Source organism: Nipponia nippon, unplaced genomic scaffold (assembly GCF_047370975.1).
Source record: "Nipponia nippon isolate SJK-2023a ecotype South Korea unplaced genomic scaffold, ASM4737097v1 scaffold_25, whole genome shotgun sequence".
In the NCBI taxonomy this organism is placed as follows: domain Eukaryota; kingdom Metazoa; phylum Chordata; class Aves; order Pelecaniformes; family Threskiornithidae; genus Nipponia; species Nipponia nippon.
In genome coordinates, this window is record NW_028262342.1 from 6,355,509 (window position 1) to 6,376,804 (window position 21,296).

Consider the following 21,296-nt stretch of genomic DNA (forward strand, 5'->3'; position numbering starts at 1 on the left):
AATAATAGTTTGGTCTGTTATAGTATACTTCGGTGTGTAGTATGCATCACGAAAACTTTTACACTCAACCTCCAACCAAGCATACTGAAAAAGAAACTTTTTTTTTTTTTCCCCCCTCTGGGTGAAGCCAGTGGCGGTTTTGAAAGAACCAATTTAATGGAGAAAAGCTTTAGTGCATTTATGTTCTTTTCAGTCTTTTCAGTCAAACCATGGAAGATCAAGTCAAGAGTTATGGGCCACAGCTGTGTTCCTCCATTGAGACCTTCTATAGGACATCAGCTGAGCTGATTAAGAAATGGTGACCACAGCTCCGTTCCCTTATTCACTCTGAAAGGCAAATCCGTCCACTTGATTGAGAAGCATTGCCTTGCAACCATATTTTCCCATTCACTTTCAGTGGGCGGCTTAGATTTGATTAAGAAATACTGTCCTATAATTACATTCTGTCCCTCTCTCTCATGCTATGAAAAGCCTCTGAAGACAATTCAAGGTTTTGAACTTTAAAGAAAAACGGTGCGGAAGGAGGGTCTTTGCAGCCTGGCTAGGTGGGTATGCAGATGAAGTGATAAGTAGCTTTTAGCTAGAAATACCAAAAGAGGATCCTAAGAAGGGCCGTCCGTGCTGGCTTGTGTTTCTGTGCTGCTACGGCTTTGTTCCCCGCTTTCCTGGAAGGGATCAGTGTCTCTCAGCCTGACTCTGTTCCAATAAGTTTGTGACAAATGTGCTTTCCCTTTATTCAAACAGCAAAACTGTGTTTTGTATCAAATCCTTTCTTGTGGTGTGATGGGACCCGGTTCGTCTCCCGCCTGGTGATGAAGCTAACTTTACCCACTAATTTTAGATAGTTTAGGATTTCACGTTATGTTGTATATTAAATGCGTTCCAGCTGAATAACAAGTGCCTTGTGTATTAAGAAAATGAGAGAGATTTGTGGCTGACTTCTAGCTTGAACATTATCTGCATAAATACTGAACTGTAGTCTATCAGAACAAATAATTTTTTCAGACACTAAACTTTAGCAAATGCAGGTCAGCACGAATGCCTCCCCTCCCGCCCCTGCAGGATTCTGTAACGCAGTCAAATGAGGAGCTAATGTCTTTTTTGACTAATTGGGGTTTGCGTTTATGTTCACTGTGGGGTTTTTATACTTGACAATAGTTGGTGGGGTTTTTTGGGTGGAGGGGGAGATCTAAGGATCGATTTAAGCAGACTGTATGTCTATATATTTGTGTGTGTGCCTGTATCTGTAGATGCGTTGCTAGAAGTGGACAACGCGATCTGCTTTTGGATGCTTAGGGGTTTTCCAGTCGTTAACAAACAGTGAAAAGTGATACGCTCTAATTCGGAGATTGCGGCTGGCTTAGTATGAGCCAGATGAGTTAACCGAAACACGGATTGTGTGTTACTTAAAAAGAAAACCCCGCTGCCTGATGGGGCCGTAGATCAGTGGCTGGCCGCTGGGGCTGGAGCCCCAGATCTGCTGCCTGTAGCTGTCGGGGTGCAACTCAACCATGCAATTTCGGCATCGCGCTCTCGGTGGAGCGATGCCTCCGGCTCTTCCATCCACTGACCTTTCTTAGTAGTTACAGGGTGGTTTTATTTTTGCTTCTTAGGGGGAACTTTTTCTCTCCTCGCTGTCCCATCCATGCCTCCGCTCATGGAAATGTAGAAGGCAAAAGCAATGAATTAAGGCAGCTCGTTGGACCAAGCTGGCCGACTTCTAATTAAACGGAGAGAGGGATGGCTAAACGTCTCCATCCTCTGCCAAGATACAGAAGTATGGGGAAAGACTGCTTCTGGCTTTCCTTACTAATGCTGCCGAAGGCAATGTCAGGAGGAGGAGGACGTTGAAAGGGTGGCTCTCGAGATACCTGCTTAGTGCCGCCCTCTACGTTACTTTGTTGGCCTATAGTGAAAGCGTTTGCTGATGGCATGGAAATTTTTGGTGTCATATTTGGAATATTTCATGTAAAAACAAGCCAGACCTAAATGTGTGCTTGATGTCCTCAGTGGAGAGGAGTCACCGGCTGGTTGCTGTACGGGAGAGGTCACTGCCCGTCTCCGCAGAATCGGTCGTGTTTTCTGCAGCTGGAGAAACGTACGGGACCAGAGGCGCCGCGCCGGGTACGAAGGGGCAGGTGGATCTGCAGAGCTGTTTCTCTCCAAGGAGAACAAAGTTGTTTTGTGTGCTTAAAAACCACACAAACATGAAAAACATGTTTTGATTTTAAGGACAAGTATTCTAGACTTAGAATACTATTAATTATCCTGAAAAAATCCATGTAAAACTCTGCTGTGTTTTTGGGTTTTTTGTTGTTGTTTAAGTTAAATCAGTTAACTGTTTATTCACTGAGTTGTGAGAAGGAGCCCTTAGCTTGGATTTAATGACGTTTAATCATTCTTTCAAAAATACAAAGGAGGTACTAAAAGCTGTTCAGCTAAGCTTTAAAGAACTAATAGCTATAACTCAGATTCAAAAGTGATTTAGTTCCAGAGGTAAGTCTATAATCCTACCAGTCATGAGTTAATCTGTCATCAGACTAAGACTAGAAGCAAATCTATTTAACTAAGAATAGTTAATTTACCTGAATGAGAGCAAGGATGAAGATCCTTCTCACAAGAGTTCGTTTCTTTTGAGAAAATGCAGTATTCATGATAGTGAAAATAGTGAGTGTTTTTCAAAGGTAGGCTGAGAAATTCTGCTTTGAAATTTGCACTGCTCTGTTTCTGAACTTTTCAGGATGGTTCGGTAGCACGGCTGCCCGACCTGCCGGTTTGGACTGTGGAAATGAGTGAGTCAGTGAATAAGGAAGATAATATCCTGCTTATTATAAAACGGGAAGGTTTTAGGAACAGCTTTTTGAGGCACTGGATGGTGGCATCAAACCCAAATTCTCCCCTCCCTTTTTCCTTTCCTTGTCCTGTTGTCGTTTCATCTCAAGACGATGTGATGAACTCTAACCTCTTAGTAGGATAATTTATTAAAATAACAGATGTTATAGAATCGGCCTCAGCTGATCTTCAATTCTTAAAGAAGATTAACAACCTGATATTTTGCAAATCGGGTTCCCGTTTCCTACCTCGTTCTGTTACCTTGACGTCTTGTGGTGAGGACAAAGGCACTACTCGGATATTGCCTGTAATTTATAGGAAAGGATTTCAGCCAGAACAGGATTCATAGTATGCAAATTAGGAGTAATTCCATCAGGAAGGGGGGGGGGGGAGTGCATTTGAGCAAGTGAAATTGTTCCTTATGTACCAGAAAACAGAGGCTCAGACCTCGCGTGTCAGCTGGCAGGCTGGACGGAGGGAAGGTTGAGACTGCAAATACACTTAGTTTTATTAACGCCACTTTAGGTCTCCTTTTGCACACCGAGCGAGAGGAGGGTGTGCTGTATAGATTTCTTTTTTCCCCCCAAGCACAGAGCAGGCACATCAGTTGAGCAGAGCGACCTGTAAATCTCTCTAATTCTTTGTTGACGAGAGAACGGAGAAGACCTTGGTCGAGCCCAGCGGTCCCAGTGAAGGCTGGGTCAGATCCTTCGGTGCTTCTGGAGCTGAGGACGCGGCAGCAGCCTGCCGTACAGGGACGTGGGCACGCTTACGGATGCTGTACCAGAAAACACTGTTGAGCGTCTTGGGCTGTCGCCTGGTTTTTATTGGTTAGACAAATAAAAAAATAGAAGGCCTTGCTGCATTTGAATAAATTGGTCACTATGATTTACTCCATTTACCAGTTAACAGCATTTATTAAAGCGCATAGAAAATTTTCTATGCTGTTCTGTTTCACTCGGGGTTTTAAAAGCCCTAATAGTAGTTGATTGGCAAGGGAAGGAACAGAAAATGATGGAGAGGTGTGTTGCAACCCTTCGTTATTTTCCTCTTGTTGTAGTCTCTGTTCCTCAAACGTATCGGAGGCACCTTTCCTGCTTAAAGCATAGCAGAATGTGACTGTGGAATACTGTACTTATATTTAATACTATTTGCCTATTCATTATGGCTGTGAAGATAATAAGCCACAGCCTGCTAGGGTTGTCTTGTTCTTTATTGCTTCAGTAGATGGCACTGACATGTTCATTTGACTGATTGCTTTATGTGTTGTATCAGCTGTGATGTTGTTTTAGATTAGTTAATAGTCTGTCTAAGATTTTGCCAAGATGAATATGAATTAAAATGGGGGAGGAAGAGCAGCAGAGGACTACCCATAACTTACCAAGTGTTCACTCTCTGGTATAATCCGTCTTTGTGTCTATCACAAAGAGATTCTCGAAGAGGCTGTTAGTCTGCTGCTGAATACCAGGGCTGTTAAATTGATCTCTGCTGCAGCCGTCACTTTTGTGTGCCTGAGCAGCACCGAGAGGATCCTCTGATGTGCTGGAGCTGGAAAACTTCGCCTCGTACCTGTGCAACGAAGGGCTTTCGGTTTGGTTTGTTTTATTAAAATTGCCTGTCCTTTGATACAAAAGTAATCCATTTTTGCAAATGATGGGGGAACGGAGCAAGGCGCGCTATAGGTCAAAACGTAACCGGTTCTGACCTTGCGAAGGAAGCTCTTTGCCAGTAGTGGAAAGTTACGTTTAATTTTGTTGATGTTATTGTGAAGGCAGGTGGAAATTGAGTAGAATTTTCCCTACCACAGGTCGAGTGTGTGTGTTTTAATGTTTGTAATATATAATGTCTGAACTATTGCTGTGAACCTCAACTCTGAATGTATTGTTTACGTGACAGTTGGTGATAAATGAGATATATGCGGAATGTGAAAAATAATGTTTAAAGAGCACGGTCAAAAGAAATAATGCTTTCTGCATTCTGAAAAATGTAGCTTTTTGGCTGCATTGTAGTAGGCCGTGATTAAAAGGAATAATGAGGTAGGGAAAGTGGGGACGTGCCTGTTTACCTCCTCTATTCCTGCTTTGTTAGGCCACGTTGAAATATAACATGGCCTGTTTTGTTTAACTTGTACCTTGTTAATTATTCCTAAGCTGCCGTGTTCGCTTGTGCGCAGGTCCTGACCCGTCAATGCGTAAGCACGTCCTCTGCCCGTTCGAGCAGTCTCGCTGAACGGGAACGCTTGCCCAGCTGGGCAGTGGTAAGCGTGGAAGGAAGCAAAGAGACACCAGTTTTGGTATGAATCCCGACAGTTTGGGGATGGCGGGGCGTAAAAAACTGAATTTCCCAATAGTGAAAATTGGTGTAGCTCTGTTGACTTGGAGTCAGCGCCGCTGATTTTGCATCCGTTAAAGCTCCGTTACTGCCTGCTCTGGCAGAGAGGTTTTTCAGGAGCGATGTTTGGGGGCAAACATGTAGAAGACTTTAAAATGCTATGGCATGTCACGCTCTGATGATGTCAAAATTAAGGAAATATTGAATTTGTTGGGAATTCATGGGTTCTATAAAGCTGGTTGCTTGGCTCATAAAGTGATATTATGACGTTATATTGGGCAGTTAGCATCTACTTTCAGGCTGTTCTAACGCAAAACATTTTTTCATGTTTGATTCTGATAATTCAGATTGTATGTATTTGCTGTAATTGCTTCAGGCTTCTACAGCTGTAAGTACCAGGGGAATTACTGCATTGACTCTTTCCCTTTCGGACTGCTTTGCTAGGACTAGAGGAAATACTGGGAATTGTTTTAATGTAAAGTGAGTGCCTCTTCTATACAGTGTATCCATATCATGTTTCCCAGCTTATTAACGCTTCAAAGAGCCAAACCAAAAATAAAACCTCAGAAGCCTGTGAAAAGAAAGGGGTGGGGGGATTTTACATGTTGCAATAAATGAAGAAACATTAACTTCCAGAAAGCCACGAGGTAAGAAATATATAGCATTTTAATGATGCTTTTTAACATCCAGGACCATTATGTAGTAACTTCCCACATTTTCAGGGACCTGTAGAACATGTATCTTTTTTGTTTGTTTGTTTTTACAGTGACCCTAAAGAATAAATAGTATTGGTTGTATTACACATTGAAAAGCTATTCTGAAAGCTAAGTTCAAAAGGTGAAAATTGAAAATACAGGTAGCTGGGGGCATTACCTGAGGTTTTAGTCACTTATTTTTATTCATCTCTTGCCCTACACAGGAAAGAATGTGAGTTTGGTTTAATAGGAATATTCATACTTCATCTTCAAAATAGTTTGAATTTTAAAAACTTTCAGGTTTAAACTTGCACGGCTGGGGAATTTGAATGGCAGTGTAAATAACAGCATAGCTAGTTTCTAAGGAGGGTTGTACTAAAATGCTTTGTGAGCTGAAGAAATTCACCTCCTCTTTGCCTTTCCGTGATTATTTTCCAACCAACTGCCGGATCTGTTCCTAGTGGATGCTGAGCTGTCTCTAGTTGAAGAGGATCTTCATCGGGAAGGAATGTGGATAGAAGACACGTGCACATTTGCAACTATTTGTTGGCCTTTATAAAGTATGAATTATTGCTCTTTTAGGATGCAGGCAGCGTGAAGTCATTTGTTTTAGTCATAAATTTGTTCTAACCAAAGAAAAGGATTTCGGTGGGTTTTCTAACTTCGATTTCTTGGAGTTTGCCAGCGATCCTCTCTGATAAAGAGAGTGTGTATCTGCAGGAAGGTTGTTTTGGGTGGTATAGCTAAACCAGTTCACCAAGCACAATAAGTGTAAGAGCAAAAAAGGCAGGATAAGTTATTTTATCTGTTCCAGGCACTGACTAGCCTGGAATGGGGACTGGGGAACATTTTGCTTTCTTTTCAGTCTTGATCAGTATCGACAGGTTAACAGCACGTTTCAGTTTACGAGAGGCCTTAGATTTATGTACGCCAGTCATATTTAAAACAGTCTCAGAGACATTAAAACTTTTTTCTAAAGTACTCAAAATTCCAGAGTTTTAGGAAAAAGAGAAGTGTATTCATCCTTGCTTCTTCCCTGGGGCTCCGTTCCCTGAGCACTGGATTCAGCTTTAGCAATTTGTCTGATCAACTTGGTGGTTGGATTGTTAAATGATAGGACCTGTAAATGTTTTTTATATATATGTGTGTGTGTGTGTGTATATGTATATGCACTACTTGTAGCTGCCTGGTGTTTGGCAGGTTTTATGTGTGGTGTATTGTGGTAGTGGGTTCTTAATGTCTCTGATTTGGAAAGTTTGGGACATGTACATCTGTCAGTTGATGCAAAACGTGAAGCAAATGCTTATCTTCTCTCGGTTATCCCCCTAAATCTACGTGAACTCCATAGGGAGGGTGACCAATTTTTGCAGGTGGGTCGGTGTTAGTGACAAGTTGGAGCCCCCTGAAGCTTTGTTGTTCTTGCTGTGGAGTATGAAATGTGTGAAGCTAATTGTGCTCAATACATCGTAGTGTCTGTGCTCTTTGTGGTGCTCTCAAATCAGATATGGACCGATATACGCCAGCTTCAGCTTCCCAAGATGATTCAGAGAGCAAATCCTGAAGAAGTCGTGTTTACTGGCACCGAGGATGCCAGTGCAGGAAACAGGATTTTCTCAATCTTCGTGCTTTTGAGTGCTTTGGGATTTTTGGGTTGGCTTGTTTTTTTCTTTTTGCAATGACTGAATATTTCTTTGAAAACTGATTCCCCAGATTCCGGGTTTGAGCCTGGAGGAAATTTTTACAGCACAGTGTGAGCTCCCAGGAACAGTTTAACATTGACATAGTTATAATTAACTTAAAGGAGTTAATAAAACAGAACTCGCTGTGGAAGTTGGCAGGAAAGTCACATTTTCATCAAGCTCCCTTGTGATTATAGCTTCAGTGTTGAACAGCGTGGTGGGGAGCGCGGGGTCCGCCAGCGCCTGTACGACTGAAACCGGCTGAGCTCCTCTGAGCTCGTCGTGGCTCCCGCAGGGCACGGGGCCACCTTCCAGGCACGCGCGGGTGGGATGTTACGGCATTTGGTAAGCTTTGGGTTCAGGCGGAGGATTTCTGTGGTTCAGGGCTCCGGGTAGGTGAGGAGGTTGATGCTCGAGGAGCGGGCTGGCCGGGAGGGAGGTGGGGTCGGTCTCCACTTCTGCTGTCACAGCTCAAGTCTCCTGTCTGCTTGTCTGTCTGTCTTTTAAGTTGTGGCTTATTCATGCATTCACAGCAGCTACTTAATTCATTGCTGCTTGTCTTTTCAAAGAAACGCTGGATCCTGAATAATCTGTAACTCTTCCTCGTGTATTTTCCCTTTTTTTTTTTTTTTCTTTGTCAGCTGTGTTAATTTGCCTGTAACTAACCTGATAGTACGTCATCCTGGATAGAGAGAATCCAGCAATTGTAGGATATAAAGCTGACAATTTTCAAGAAAATATGCTTTCAGAATAATTGAAAAAATCTCTAGGGCTATTGTTACTCTTTGGAGATGCAATTGGAAAGTCGAAAACTAGCAGGGTTGGAGCTGGAGGAGTAAAGGGAGAAGCCCATCCCTGCCCAGGCAAGCCGATGGCTCGTTGGAGAGGGAGAATCCAGAAGAGCTCCTTGCACGTTTCCCTTGCTCTGGTCACTGAGTGAGCAGTTCTGGACCATGCAGTGACTCTGTAAGGACAGAGGATACCTGCCCAGGTGACGTGGCGGTGACATTCCTGCAGCAATTCCTTTTCTCAAATGGAATATCAATTACACGAGTTTTTCTGTTTGAAAAAGTGTCATTGCGAGTGGCTTTGAGAAGCAAATACAGGATTTTGCTGTGAGTATGTACGTGGACGGCTCTTGCTAGCAGAGGAACATGAATGTCTTGAGCAGGAACTTTTTTTCGCCATCTTCCGCGCAGCTCAGATTACATGTTTTCATTAGACATCTGGTTGAATAATTGGTTCCTCACAAACGGGTAGGTTAAAATAATCGGAGGAATAAAGTTTTTGAGTAGTTGTATGTGATTTTTAGGTATATATTCTCTCTGATATCTCCTTATTTGCATTTTTGAGTATTCGCAGCAGGCTAGAAATTCTACTCTAGAGTCGCACGTAAAAAATTGTTTATTGGGGGGAGAGTGGACAGTGCTCGGTTTTTTGCATCCAAGATTTTTAAACCTGTTTGATCAAATGCAGTATATTTGTGTAGGATACATAGTTTTGATGGAAACCAAGAATATCTAAGGATATTTTTTTCCTACAGTGTTTTAAAACAAAATGAAAAGAAGGAAAAAAAAAAAGGCAAACGTGTTTTATTTAATGCAGTCCCAGTTCCCGACGGACGGGTGAAACGCTGCTGGGTTTCACTTTTGCCATTCCCAGGAGAGGGATGAGTGAAGGAAGGAAGGAATCGCTCAGGCTGCGCTTCCCACCTGTCCTTAGGGATGATTTCCAGACTGCGGCCAGAGGAGTTTGTGTCAGCACTGAAGGCACTTATTTCTTCTGGAATCAACTCTTGGACAAATGACAGATGCATCTAGTTTCCAAGGCTAAATATCTAGCACCTTTCCTGATCCCTAAACTTTTCTTTTTGCTTCATGCCCGTTTATTTAGGAAAAGAAAGTAGCTGGTGTCAACAGATCCGTACAGATGTCTTTAATCAGTTCCCAAATGTGTAGCAAGGGTACAAAGAAACATAATAAAGTCATGTGTTTTATTTTAACACTCTTTTAGGGTCAAGAGCCAAATTGTTTCTGCTGCGTTTGGTTCTTGAAGCTTGCCATAAGTTTTTCCAGGATTATGAGCCATGCAAGAAAAGAAAGTAGGGTTTGACCCAGTGTTTAAGTATTATAAGTGATTTGCAGGGTGAGAATTTTTCAAATTGTCTCTAAAACATTACTGGCTAAACCAGTGTCCTTATTTTCCTTTTCTTTCCTATTATTTTATTTCAGTTTTAATTCATCTTTAGTTGTATTGCAGTGCAGCTTCATGCGTCTTCTGGTACTTCTCCATGCAGAGCAACTCAGTTGTTGTTCCTCCTCTCTTTTCCTTCCCCCACCCCTTATCTGGAAAAGAAATGGTCTAAGTAGGTGAGAAAGGACGAGTTTATAGGTATTTCTTAAAATGAGATCTACCATGATGGAAAAAAATTGTAAAACCGAGAAATAAACCTGATATACTGTAATTGGAAAGAGAAGAGCTCTGTTTGTTTGTTTGCAAGACCTTAAGGTGTTAATTCTTCATCGTTAAACTGTCTTGGTCCTCATGGCTTGTCCTAGACTGTCACATCAACCACATAAATTTGTGTTCAGTTGGTGCAATATCTGAAATAGCTCCAGCTCTGTGATCTTTGCAAGGTTTGTTTTTCCCCTTGTGCAACCCTTTGCAAGTTCTGACTCATCTTTGTGTTTTCCTTTAATCATAGCTTTGTAATTTCTCCTGTTAGCGTGTTCTTTTTGTTCTTGCTAGTAGGTTGCGGCAAGCTGTTTGTTTACCTATGTAAAAGAGAGGAACAAATTTTGTTCTTAGTCGTGTGCGTGTCTTTCAATGACTTATTCAGTAGTCTGTTAGCGTGTGGGATGGCAGGGCTGAACCTGCAGACGCTCCAGCTGCCTTTAGTACGTGTGTTGCACGCTGCGAGAGAACCAATTTAAATTTTTATTTTTTCGTGGAAGGGGTCAAAAACGTGAGTCGGTAAGAGGCATCTTTAACGTGAAGAAGAAACCCTTAAGCGCGGTGCGCGGCAGCAGCCAGGTGCACGGAAAGCGAGCCCGCTGCGCGCCGTCGCCAGCGATGCAGATGCTCCGGCAGCCTGCTCTGCCTCCTCAGCTTTGACGTGAAAACCGCACCGATGAAAAGCAGATTTTATTTGAGGAAGTCGAAAAGACGTATCATTTAAGTGGTTTGGGTTAAATAAACACCGTTTATTTCTAACTTGCAGAGCAGCCGAATGTATATGGTATTAGGGCTTAGATTTGCAAGGGAAGTATCTAGCCATAGATACCTAAAGAGAAACAGGTGGGGAATATCACGTGCAGCATCAAAGGTGCTTTTGTGCTGAGAATTACTGAATTAAGGTGTAACAAAGCTGCGTTATTAACTGACCAACGCTGTTAAAATCTCTTCCCTTTTTCGAACAGGAAATCTTGCTGGCCCACACAGGAAAAGCAAAAGCAGTTGACAAAAGGCTTATAATTTATATACTGACAGCCTACTTCATTGTTAAACATGATTCTTTAATGCACTGTATCTGGTGTGTGATTGATTTCCTTGTCGCCTGTTACCCAGCTGAAACTAGCAACATATCAGCGTTGTTTCTTTTTCCTTGGAAATGGAGGATAAATTCAGTGTTCTTTGAGAATCTTGTGTCCTGAGACCTTGCAGCGCTGGTGAGCGACCGCGCTTGGCGGCTGCTTAATCGGTCTCTAGAAAATTGTATTTATAAGGCCTGGTTTTTGTTACGCGGTACAAATCTCGGATGCGCTGGTGAGACTCAAGGGTTAAATTCCCAACACTGTCGCATATGGCAGTGAGCAGAATCACAGATGTTGATGATACAACATAATTAGTATTCTTTTATGTAAATGAAGGCTGTCAATGTTACCATAGTGTCTATACTCTTTCAAGCTGGAATCTATGCCACTTGGTCTCACCAAGGCTAGACAGGATTATTCCGCAATTTTCTATCAAGACCTGAGCAGAAAAATAAAGAAGAAAGGGAGGGGGAAAAAGGTCGGGGAGGAAGGTGGGAAGGGATGTTTCCAACTTGGAAAGAGGAGCCCAGATCAGTCCTTTGTTTAGGCAGGATTTCCAAAAGTGTCTTTCCAGGTCCTGGGATTTGTGAGCGAAGGAGCGCAGCCCAAGGGAGAGGTGTAGCAGATTTTTGAACTATTTTAAACAAACAAGTAAAATGGTTAGTTAGACACTGCAGAATCCTTCCGTGGAGATGGATTCTGAAGTGGCCACTTGTGCTTTAATCTGAAGTCGAGAAGAGTTAAAGAATAGAAAAGCTTTGATTTTTCGTTAACAGATTCCATCTTTAGCAGCAGTGTCACTGGAAAAAGATAGTAATTAAAGTAAATTTGCATAATTCAGGGACCAGTAAAAATATGTTTTCTTAGCCTGGTCAGATAGGTTTTCTGCATAGCAATCGAGGCAACTGTTCAGTACCTATCTTAAAGCTTTGGGAAAGCATGCCGTGGTCTTAGTTATATTAAACTTTGCCCCTTGTAAAATGATTTTTTTTTTTAACTAAATATTCTGTATGCCGGCCTTGACGCTCCCCGTGACATCTGTAACCACTGTGTGCATATTACTGCTGTCCCTCCTATCGCTACTTCGTATTGCATTGAAGTGCTGTAGTCGTAGATGCGTAAGCAAGTTAATTCAGTCTTTCTTGGATTATTACAACAGATATGTTTTTACAATCTTTTCTGCCTTTGGCAAAAGTCAGGTTTTTCCCATTTTTCTTTCCTCTAGTTCTGATTTTGTTGGTATTCACACTTCCCAACTATTCATTACTTCGTTTTTATTGTTTGAAAAATCATCTAGAAATGAGATTTAATTCAGGGCAGGTTTGTTTTGTTTTGGTTTTGGTTTTTTAATTTTTCCCCATCTCCTCCCCCCGTTTTTCAGCAAGTTATCGAGGCAGCCAAAATTGAAGTGATCACAGGAGGTGCACGTTTTTGCTCCGGTTTTTTTGCTCGCATTTTTTCTCTGCCATATGTTGGGTCACCCACTACAAAAGACTTAAGATGAAGAGGCTACATGTGATCAGCAGATTTATACATTATCAGAAAATGAAAGCAGAAAAATGAAATTCCAGAGTACCTCTTCCATGCGACATTTGTTAACATCCAAGTATTTGGGTTCCTAGGTGCGTTCATGCTTTGACTTCCAGATAATTCCGGTCTCCGTAATAAACGTGTTCTCCGCAGTAGCTCTCGCACTGAGGGGATTAACCGTGTTCAAAAGCAACCTGCCAGCGTTCTTAGTTTGTTTATGTGCATCACAAGAATATTCTCTCTCTAGGGCTTTGAAGCTGTGCTGCCTTACAATGAAGACTTAAGTAGTAATTAAATTCTCGAAGAACCGCCAAGACTCCTTTGGCTGAAATGGGGATGTTCCGGGCCCTGGATGCTGCGTCGCGGAGGAAAGGATGTTTAAACATGACTCCGTGAGTAGGGCGTGCGAGCGGGCCCGGGCGCTGTTGCTGAGCCCTGATCTCTTTCCGCGGGATCACAGCGTTGGATCACACGTTCTTTTCTTACAAAAGAAACCAGAGCACTGGCACGCAGTGTTTTAGTTGTGCTCTTTGTATGGCTGAGTATCTTTTATAAAACATATGGGCACAGGACACGGAGTGAAAGCTTTTTGTGCCTTCTGGTATCCCTGCTTTGATTTCTCTTCACTTACAATGTAGTAATTTAGTAAATCAGTTGCTTTTTCTGTTTATGTGTGCTCATGCAAACATGTACGCATGCAGATGTTCCTTTAGGTTTACTATAGCGTGGTGTTACACGTTTCATTTTTTTTTTTCCCCTGCTGATTTTTTTTAAACATTAAAACATTTGGGAGGCTGTGGGAAACCAGAGAATTCGAGGGTAGAATGCAAAGTCTGCGGACTTGCAAATGCTCTGGTTATGACAATTATCTGATATTTTTGTGGCTTCTGCAAGAAGTTGGTAACCTCAGTCTAGTTCCTGATGACATGCATTCCAATTCCAAATTCATTTTGTATGTATCAATTTCAAGAGGGCAGCTAAAGATCAAATGTGTGTGTGGACTGAATTAATCTTTTTCTCCTTGGAAGCGAGCCATTCAGGTTGGGTAAGGCGTGCTGGCGGCTGTCTGGGCTGTCCTTAGCAGACAGATAGACAGTTTTATTCTGTAGACCTTGTCAATCCAATATCTTTTGCTAGTACTAAAACCTGCTTTTAAAAAAACTGCGTGCAGAAATAACGTAGTCGGTTGAGGGAAAACTGCGGTTGGGATTGACAAGACGCGACATCTGTATTTTTATAGGTCTTTACAGCCGGTACAAAAGAGATCATTTTAAATATGTATAGTGGCTCTAAGATTCTTTTCTTTCTGTTTTTTTGCCTTCCAAGGTCAAAGCAGCGAAGACTTCTGTAAGACATGGATAGATGCAAACATGTTGGGCGGCTACGACTCGCCCAGGACCACTCTATCCTGAACCCCCAGAAGTGGCACTGCGTGGACTGCCAGACAACCGAATCTATCTGGGCTTGTCTGAAGTGCTCCCACGTGGCCTGCGGGAGGTACATCGAGGAGCACGCACTTAAACACTTTGAAGAAACCAGGCATCCGTTGGCAATGGAAGTTAATGATCTGTATGTCTTTTGTTACCTTTGTGAAGATTACGTCTTGAATGATAACCCGGAGGGTGATTTGAAATTGCTGAGAAGTTCTCTGTCAGCAATTAAAAGTCAAAAACATGATCCATCAACGAGAAGTGGCAGGACATTGCGATCAATGGCTTTGGGAGAGGACATGTGCAGCCATCAAAGGAGCCCTCAGGGACAATCTCAGATGCTTACAGCTCTCTGGCACAGGCGCCAGTCCTTGCTTGCGAAGGCGCTGCGGACCTGGTTTGATAAGAGCTCTAGAGGCCAGCTAAAATTAAAACAAAAGAAACAAATGGAGGAGCTGGAGAAAAAGAAGGAGGCAGCTAGGCAGCGGCGGCAGGAGATGAAGAGACAACTCCTGGAGGAGCTGGCAAACACTCCTCCGAGGAAGAGCGCGAGGCTGTTGTCTCACGTGCACAGAGAGAACTTGATTCCAAGGAAATTCAGGGAGGTGGCGACCGCTTCCCCTACCTCAAGGCAGATGCAGAGCAGCAGATTCAAACAGTTTTATTCCATCCGGCGTAAGCCTCTGATGACTCCCGGGGTAACGGGTCTAAGGAACCTGGGAAACACATGTTATATGAACTCTATTCTGCAAGTGCTAAGTCACCTCCAGAAATTTAGAGAATGTTTTTTGACACTTGATCTCTGTGAAACAGAAGAACTCTTAGCCAAAACTGTGAATGGGAAGTCTAGGATGCCTGGCAAATTGGCAAATGGGTCTGCTGCTAATGAGTCAGGGAAGACTGACAAAGTGGGATCATATGGCACGCAGAGCTTGCCAGCTGGCTTAAATGGTGGCTCCTCAATAAGCAGGAGTTTAGAACTAATACAGCCCAAGGAACCAAGTTCAAAGCACATCTCCCTCTGTCACGAATTGCACACCCTCTTCCGAGTGATGTGGTCTGGCAAGTGGGCGCTCGTGTCGCCCTTCGCCATGCTGCACTCTGTGTGGAGCCTGATCCCGGCATTTCGAGGTTACGATCAGCAGGACGCTCAGGAATTTCTCTGCGAGTTGCTGGATAAAGTACAGCAGGAGCTGGAGTCGGAAGGAACGAAACGCAGGATCCTTATCCCTTTCTCACAGAGGAAGCTCACCAAGCAGGTCCTGAAGGTGGTGAACACCATTTTTCACGGGCAGTTGCTTAGTCAGGTACGCACCTACTTTTGCACAGAAATCCGTTGGAGCCATTCACACCGAGGAGCAAAGGGTCTGTTTCTTGAGGAACCACCGGATAAGTAGGAGGAATTGGTTAGGAGTGCCTCCCGAGAAAGAAATCTGTTGGGTTGCTGTGCGGGTCATCAGCATTTTCGATACTTGTCACGCGTATTGTAAATTCAGTTGACTTTTGCCGCTTCAGAATGAAGTCTGCACAAGCACAGAAGTTCTGAGCCCTTAGTTTTAAGGTTTTACCATGTTTTTAAAGTGTCTTTGTAATTTGTTTTGTCCCTTCCTGGTTTTCTTTCCGTGGCTAGAAAGAATATAATGAAGGACAGAGAGGGCCGTCATCTTGTGCTATAAAGAATAAGCTCTCTGTGACAATTTTTTTTTTTTTGCAGGCATATGAAAGTCATCTTGAGATACTGAGGATGCTTAACATATGTTTCTGTAGGAGCTGAAAGTGCCTGTCGTGGTGCTCGCTCTCTTATTCCTGTGCCGTTCCCTTGTCTGAAACATATTATTCCCCACAAGGCAGACCCTGAGAGCTCAGTGTGTTTTGAAAGTCCTCAACTACCTTTGCTTTCCAGGAGAAATGAAACATGTGCATAACTTGACACTCAAGGGTTTGCAAGATCAGACCACGAAGCGTATTATATGTGTGCGTTCTCATTACTTTTATATCGTCCTTCTCAGTGCCAGTCTTCCTGAGCTTACCACTCATAAGAACTTACGTGCACGTTAAAGATTAAAAGGTGTATTTTTCAAGTCAAAGCTTTTGGCTTTTCAGGGAAAGGATGCTTGAAGTCGTGGTTCATTTGAATCATCTCTGCAGCACGTGAACTGCTTGTGGACTTCTTAACTAAAAGCTCGCTGTTCAGTTGTCTCTTGACTCGGGAAGCTGGTGCATGTTCTAGATTCAGCGGTAGGTCTCCGTTAACAGCGTGAAGATGTTCACAGATCAGTGTAACTCATCTGCTACTATGATACACTATAAATAACTTGCCGAGCTATTTATTCTACTTATGTAACTCTTGTGTACGTGTACTGTATTTAATTTCAAACCCCTCTACGCACAGAAGAATTCCTTCCCTGTCTGCTAGCTACGAATCCATCTTGAAGTTACCGGTGCCTTCAGTGCATGAAGCTGCAAGGCTGGGAGTCGCTTTCTGGTGGATGGTTCTCGCAGGAGTGCGCAGGCTGACCAGACCTGCCTTCTGCTCTTGTTACCTCCTCCTGTTCTCACTTGCTGCCTCTGAGTTTAATTGAAAACTTTTCTGCTGTTCATATTTATAATACTCTGGGGTGACATAAGAAAGCAAATGCATCTGAAATTTGTCCTTTCATGCTCCATTCATGAATAATTTTTATTTAGTTAGCAGGTGAAACATTAAAGGAATTGCACACTTTGGAATATGCAAGGAAAGTAGAGAAAATGTGGAAGGAAGACTGCATGATAAATGCTGACGTGTACTTTTTGTAGTAGAAAACAGATCCAAGGTGCTTGTTACCCAGCTGTGAATTGGTATTATACCTGTAACGGTGTTTATCTGGGGAAGTGAATCCCATAAAGGTGAATTGTCTCCATTTTTTTGAGAATTGAGAAAGTATTTTAAATTATCTGCTCAAGATAGACATCTTGCAGACTGGAAATAAGGAGCATTTCTCTTGACTCACGGATCATCTTTACGTTTGTGAAACTGCACTGCCTTTTGAGCATAAACTTGCTCTTTAGATGTGAACGTAAATGCCAGGCTGCAGGTGTACCCGTACGTAACTTCGTTTGTGTATACGCATTTCATTCCCAGGTCACCTGCATAACATGCAACTACAAATCCAACACCGTTGAGCCCTTTTGGGATCTTTCCCTGGAATTCCCTGAGCGCTATCACTCTATCGAGAAAGGGATCGTCCCTGTTAATCAGACAGAGTGCATGCTGACAGAAATGTTGGCCAAGTTCACCGAGACCGAAGCTCTGGAAGGGAGGATATACGCGTGCGACCAATGCAACAGTAAGTCAGATCCTACTGATCCGTCTGTTTTCCGAGTGTGAGGTTTCTGATGTGTGTCTGAAAACGTATCGTGGCCTATATGTATATGAAAACTGTTCTTCCTTGCTGCTCAAGCTGTTCTGTTTCCTCCTCTTGATAGCTTCTGCTCCTTTGGGCCCCGCTTTGGAACCAAGATGTCGTTCTTCTCCCACCTCTGCCGTTCAGCAGCACAATTTACTAAGGGTTTAATATGACCCTGTTCAGAATTGCTCTTGCTGCTTGTGTTGGAGGGGGAGGGAAAGGCAACTTCGAGAATTTGGGCGGGGGGGGAAAGGGGTTGGATTTAGAGACAAAAAAAGGAACCTTATCGCCTATGGTTTGCTCATCTCTGCGTGGCAGGAAAGCTTTTATAACAAGTCATCTATATGCTGCTTGTTCTTGATTGAATCCTTTGGCCAGAAATCACAAATGCAGCGTTCTCAAGGTCTGCTGCCAGGTTAGAGTTTCCATCTCTGTAGGCATTTTGTCAAGAAGCAATGAACTGACGTTATTCTGGGAGCCTCAGGTTAATGTATTACCTGTTATATGAATGCACGTGTTTTGCTGCGCTCAGCTAGAAGACGACTTCTGCTTTCCTGTAGTAGGTCTGAGTATAAGGTCAGCATATGCCTGAAAATAATTTTAGCCTTGTGTATAATCATGCAGCTCAGCTACTCTGATAAGCTGGATTTGAAATTTTTTTCATGCAGGTATTTATGGCAAATGTTCATCCCCTTGGGAGGAAAATGTCAATAATTTGACTTACATTGCAACTAAGCAGCTGAAGTAGCAAGTATTTGTAGAGATCTCTTCTCCATCAACTTGCAAATCTGTTACCAAACATCTTCACAAAGCGTTAGGAAATAATTGTTGACTAGATGTTCTTGAAACAAAGCCAAATATAATTCAAACAGATCCTGATTCACAAATAATGTTCACAAAGCGTCGATATGGATGAGTACAGCTTCATCTTAATTCTGTTTTCTTTGATTCTTTGGGAAGGCCCGCATTTTAGCAGTTACTTCAGAGTTAAATGGCTAAGGAAACATTAACCAGCTGAAAAAAGTCAGGGAAAGGCAACCAGCCTGCGTCTAGGTGCCAAAAACTATTGGGGGCACTGCTTGTCAGACGTGATGGAGGAGGAGCAACCCATCTGTTCTGAACCGGTGCGGTGAGGTGCAGAAATCTAATTAACAGGTACATCTCTTATTGGAAGCTCTGAAAGCCACCTGTCTTCCTCCTGGTGTAGTCGTATGTTCAGTGTCCTGGAAAGAGTAATCACGGGGAAGAGGAACCTTTTTCCCTCTTCGGTTTTGGTTCAGAGGTTGTTTTCCGTTCTTGGGCAGGCAGAAACCCTGCAAGAGGTGGAACCTTGCTGGAAGCATTTTCCTCTGACTTGGGTTAATATCCTTGAGCTAGTGAAGCTTGCCACTACAAGCCTTACTCTAGTGGTGTAAGAGGATCAAAGTAGTAGACAGAATACCGTGTCAAATAGTATTTGTAGGCTGGTAGTTGACCTGTTGAAGCTGCCGCAGCCCTAGATGTCTTTGGCACTAGCTCTGCCTTAATATTTCTGGTGTATTTCTCAGAGCAAAATGTCAGCATGAGCAGCTTGACGGTGATAACGGATTGTGTGATTACGAGCATCACAAAAGTGAAAAAGTTTAAGTATTTTTAAACGCCTAAGTTTTGATCCTAGAGAAGTTCCTGCTCTGTGAAGGGACTCGTAAGAAATGTTTACCTGCATGTCTGTCCTGAGTGCGTGTGAGCTGGACTGCGGCTACTGGAAGAAAAAGAGTTCAGAATGTGCTTTTTTCCCCTTCTGAAAATTCACTACATTCTAACAATCTTTGCCTTGATTGTTTTCTTGTTGTTGTTGTGTAGGCAAACGGCGAAAGTCTTCTCCTAAACCTCTTGTTCTGAGTGAAGCTAAAAAGCAGTTAATGATCTACAGACTACCTCAGGTCCTCCGACTGCACCTTAAGCGATTCAGGTGAGTGGGGCACACTGCACGGTGTCCGGCGAGCCACTTGCCTCTGTCTTTTTGGAAAGCAGCGATTAGTGTGGGCCCCTAACCTCTCTCTATACCTCTGTATAAACGTTTTACCCAAACCAGATGTGGGTTACCCTCTCAGAGTACTACTTGCATTACCATCGGTAGCCTGTTTGTAGCATGTTTTCTACTGTACACACAACGTAATGTTTTGTAAATATTAATACTGATTTCCTTGAATTGTACTCAACGGTGTTTGTCTGAGTTTGCAGACAACTTGAAACAGTGGCTGAGAGATGGATGAACTAATCAGTTGATTTGTTGAAGCTGGAAGCCTGTGATAGTTAAATGCCAATATTGCGTATTTACGTGTTGACTAAAACATAGCAGACAAAGTTCAAAATATTACGAAATTTCTAAAATGGTTAGCACAGGCAGTTGAGGTGTGTCGTTTTTATATTTATATACCTGAGTATTTTAAATGCTGTTTGGCTTTCTTTGTGCTTGGCTGTTGCAAATCTCAACAATATTCTAACTGTAATAAATGGGCATCAATGACAGAATCAGCTGTATGCAGAAGATGACTGTGGTAGATGTTAGAGCGAAAACAGAAGGAAAAATTTGTATGACGCCTACTTGACCCTAGCACAGAAAGCTCTTCAGAGTTGTTTAGCAGTGGCTACTTTTGTGTGCATCTTCCCGCAGCCCCGTACCGCTGTCGAGAAGCAGGATCCTGAGTCTTTGATTCGTGCCCTTGTGTTTGCAGGTGGTCTGAACGTAATCACCGTGAGAAGATTGGGGTCCATGTCCTCTTTGACCAGGTATTAAACATGGAACCTTACTGCTGCAGGGACTCTCTCTCCTCTCTTGACAAAGAGACCTTTGTCTATGACCTCTCCGCTGTGGTGATGCATCACGGGAAAGGGTTTGGCTCAGGACACTACACAGCATATTGCTACAACACAGAGGGAGGTGCGTGTGCCTTATTACGGGGGAAACAAATTCAAGAAACTCGTGCTTTATTCCATAGACGTAGTGTGTTGTAAAGCTTTATGATCAAAGGTGTTTGGAGTCAAGTTTCCTGACATTCGGTAGTTTGTTTCCCAGAAGGTATTGCTAGTTGTTTTCTTTTTTTTTGGGTTTTTTTTTGGGTTTTTTTTTTTTGCATAAAGCCACAGATTGCTGCTCTTTGCTTTGCGGCCCTTCGGGATGCCTTTTATTGCTTGCTGTTAACAGCATGAATGCTTCATTTTCTCATGCGATGTAACTCCGTGGAGCTGCTCCAGCTGGGCGTCTTGTCTCAGTATCCTTGGGATGATGAGATAAACAGAAAGTGTTTTGAAACTGGACAGGAACTATTCATGAATAACATCCGCAGGGTTTTTGTGAATTTCCAGCAGTCTCTCTCTGCAGCTGAATTAGTATTGACTCTGCCTTCTGACTCGTGGAGAAAGAGGTACAAATTGGCTATCGCCAGGGAATGTTTATTTTCCTAATTGAGTTTTTGGGCTGTAATACACAATTGGTTAAATTTATGATTTGGTATTTCTAAACTCTGTTAACAGCACAGAAACGATCAGAATGTTTTCCCAATTAAACTCCTTTCCAAAGAGTCTGTAGAGGAAAAGACAGAGATGCCTTTTCTCCTGCGTTGCCCTTTTTCTCTGTGGATGTTTCCTATGAACAGTTCCAAAATGCATTCAGGAGGAATCATGCCTCCCTTACTAATGTCCTCTTTCTCACTTCGATTCCTAGGTTTTTGGGTCCACTGCAATGACTCCAAACTGAATGTATGTAGCGTGGAGGAGGTGTGCAAAACCCAGGCCTACATTCTTTTTTACACTCAAAGAACAGTGCAGGACAAAGCAAGAATCTCAGAAAAACAACTCCAAGCTCAGGTGCCGTCCAAAAATAGTGATAAGGACAGAA

At 42.8% G+C, this 21,296-nt stretch overlaps 1 protein-coding gene across 13 annotated transcripts in view; it reads left to right on the plus strand.

The window, feature by feature from the left end:
- The window catches only part of USP49 (ubiquitin specific peptidase 49), a 34,639-nt gene that overhangs the window by 4,855 nt on the left and 8,488 nt on the right, over window positions 1–21,296 (plus strand). For 9 of the 13 annotated variants that reach the window (XR_015705735.1, XR_015705738.1, XR_015705736.1 and 6 more), the window contains exons 2-7: window positions 12,848–12,992; window positions 13,927–15,337; window positions 17,152–17,356; window positions 19,259–19,367; window positions 20,134–20,339; window positions 21,123–21,265. Coding sequence is in view for 7 of the 13 variants with exons in the window: in XM_087762249.1 (XP_087618375.1) it covers window positions 13,955–15,337; window positions 17,152–17,356; window positions 19,259–19,367; window positions 20,134–20,339; window positions 21,123–21,265 (2,046 nt within the window). In the remaining 6 variants the exon portion in view is untranslated. Of the gene's footprint in view, window positions 1–1,613; window positions 2,125–2,450; window positions 2,497–5,107; window positions 5,126–12,451; window positions 12,693–12,847; window positions 12,993–13,926; window positions 15,338–17,151; window positions 17,357–19,258; window positions 19,368–20,133; window positions 20,340–21,122; window positions 21,267–21,296 lie in introns of those variants that run through there. The other 4 variants (XM_087762247.1, XM_087762248.1, XM_087762250.1 and 1 more) reach the window with 4 other exon arrangements.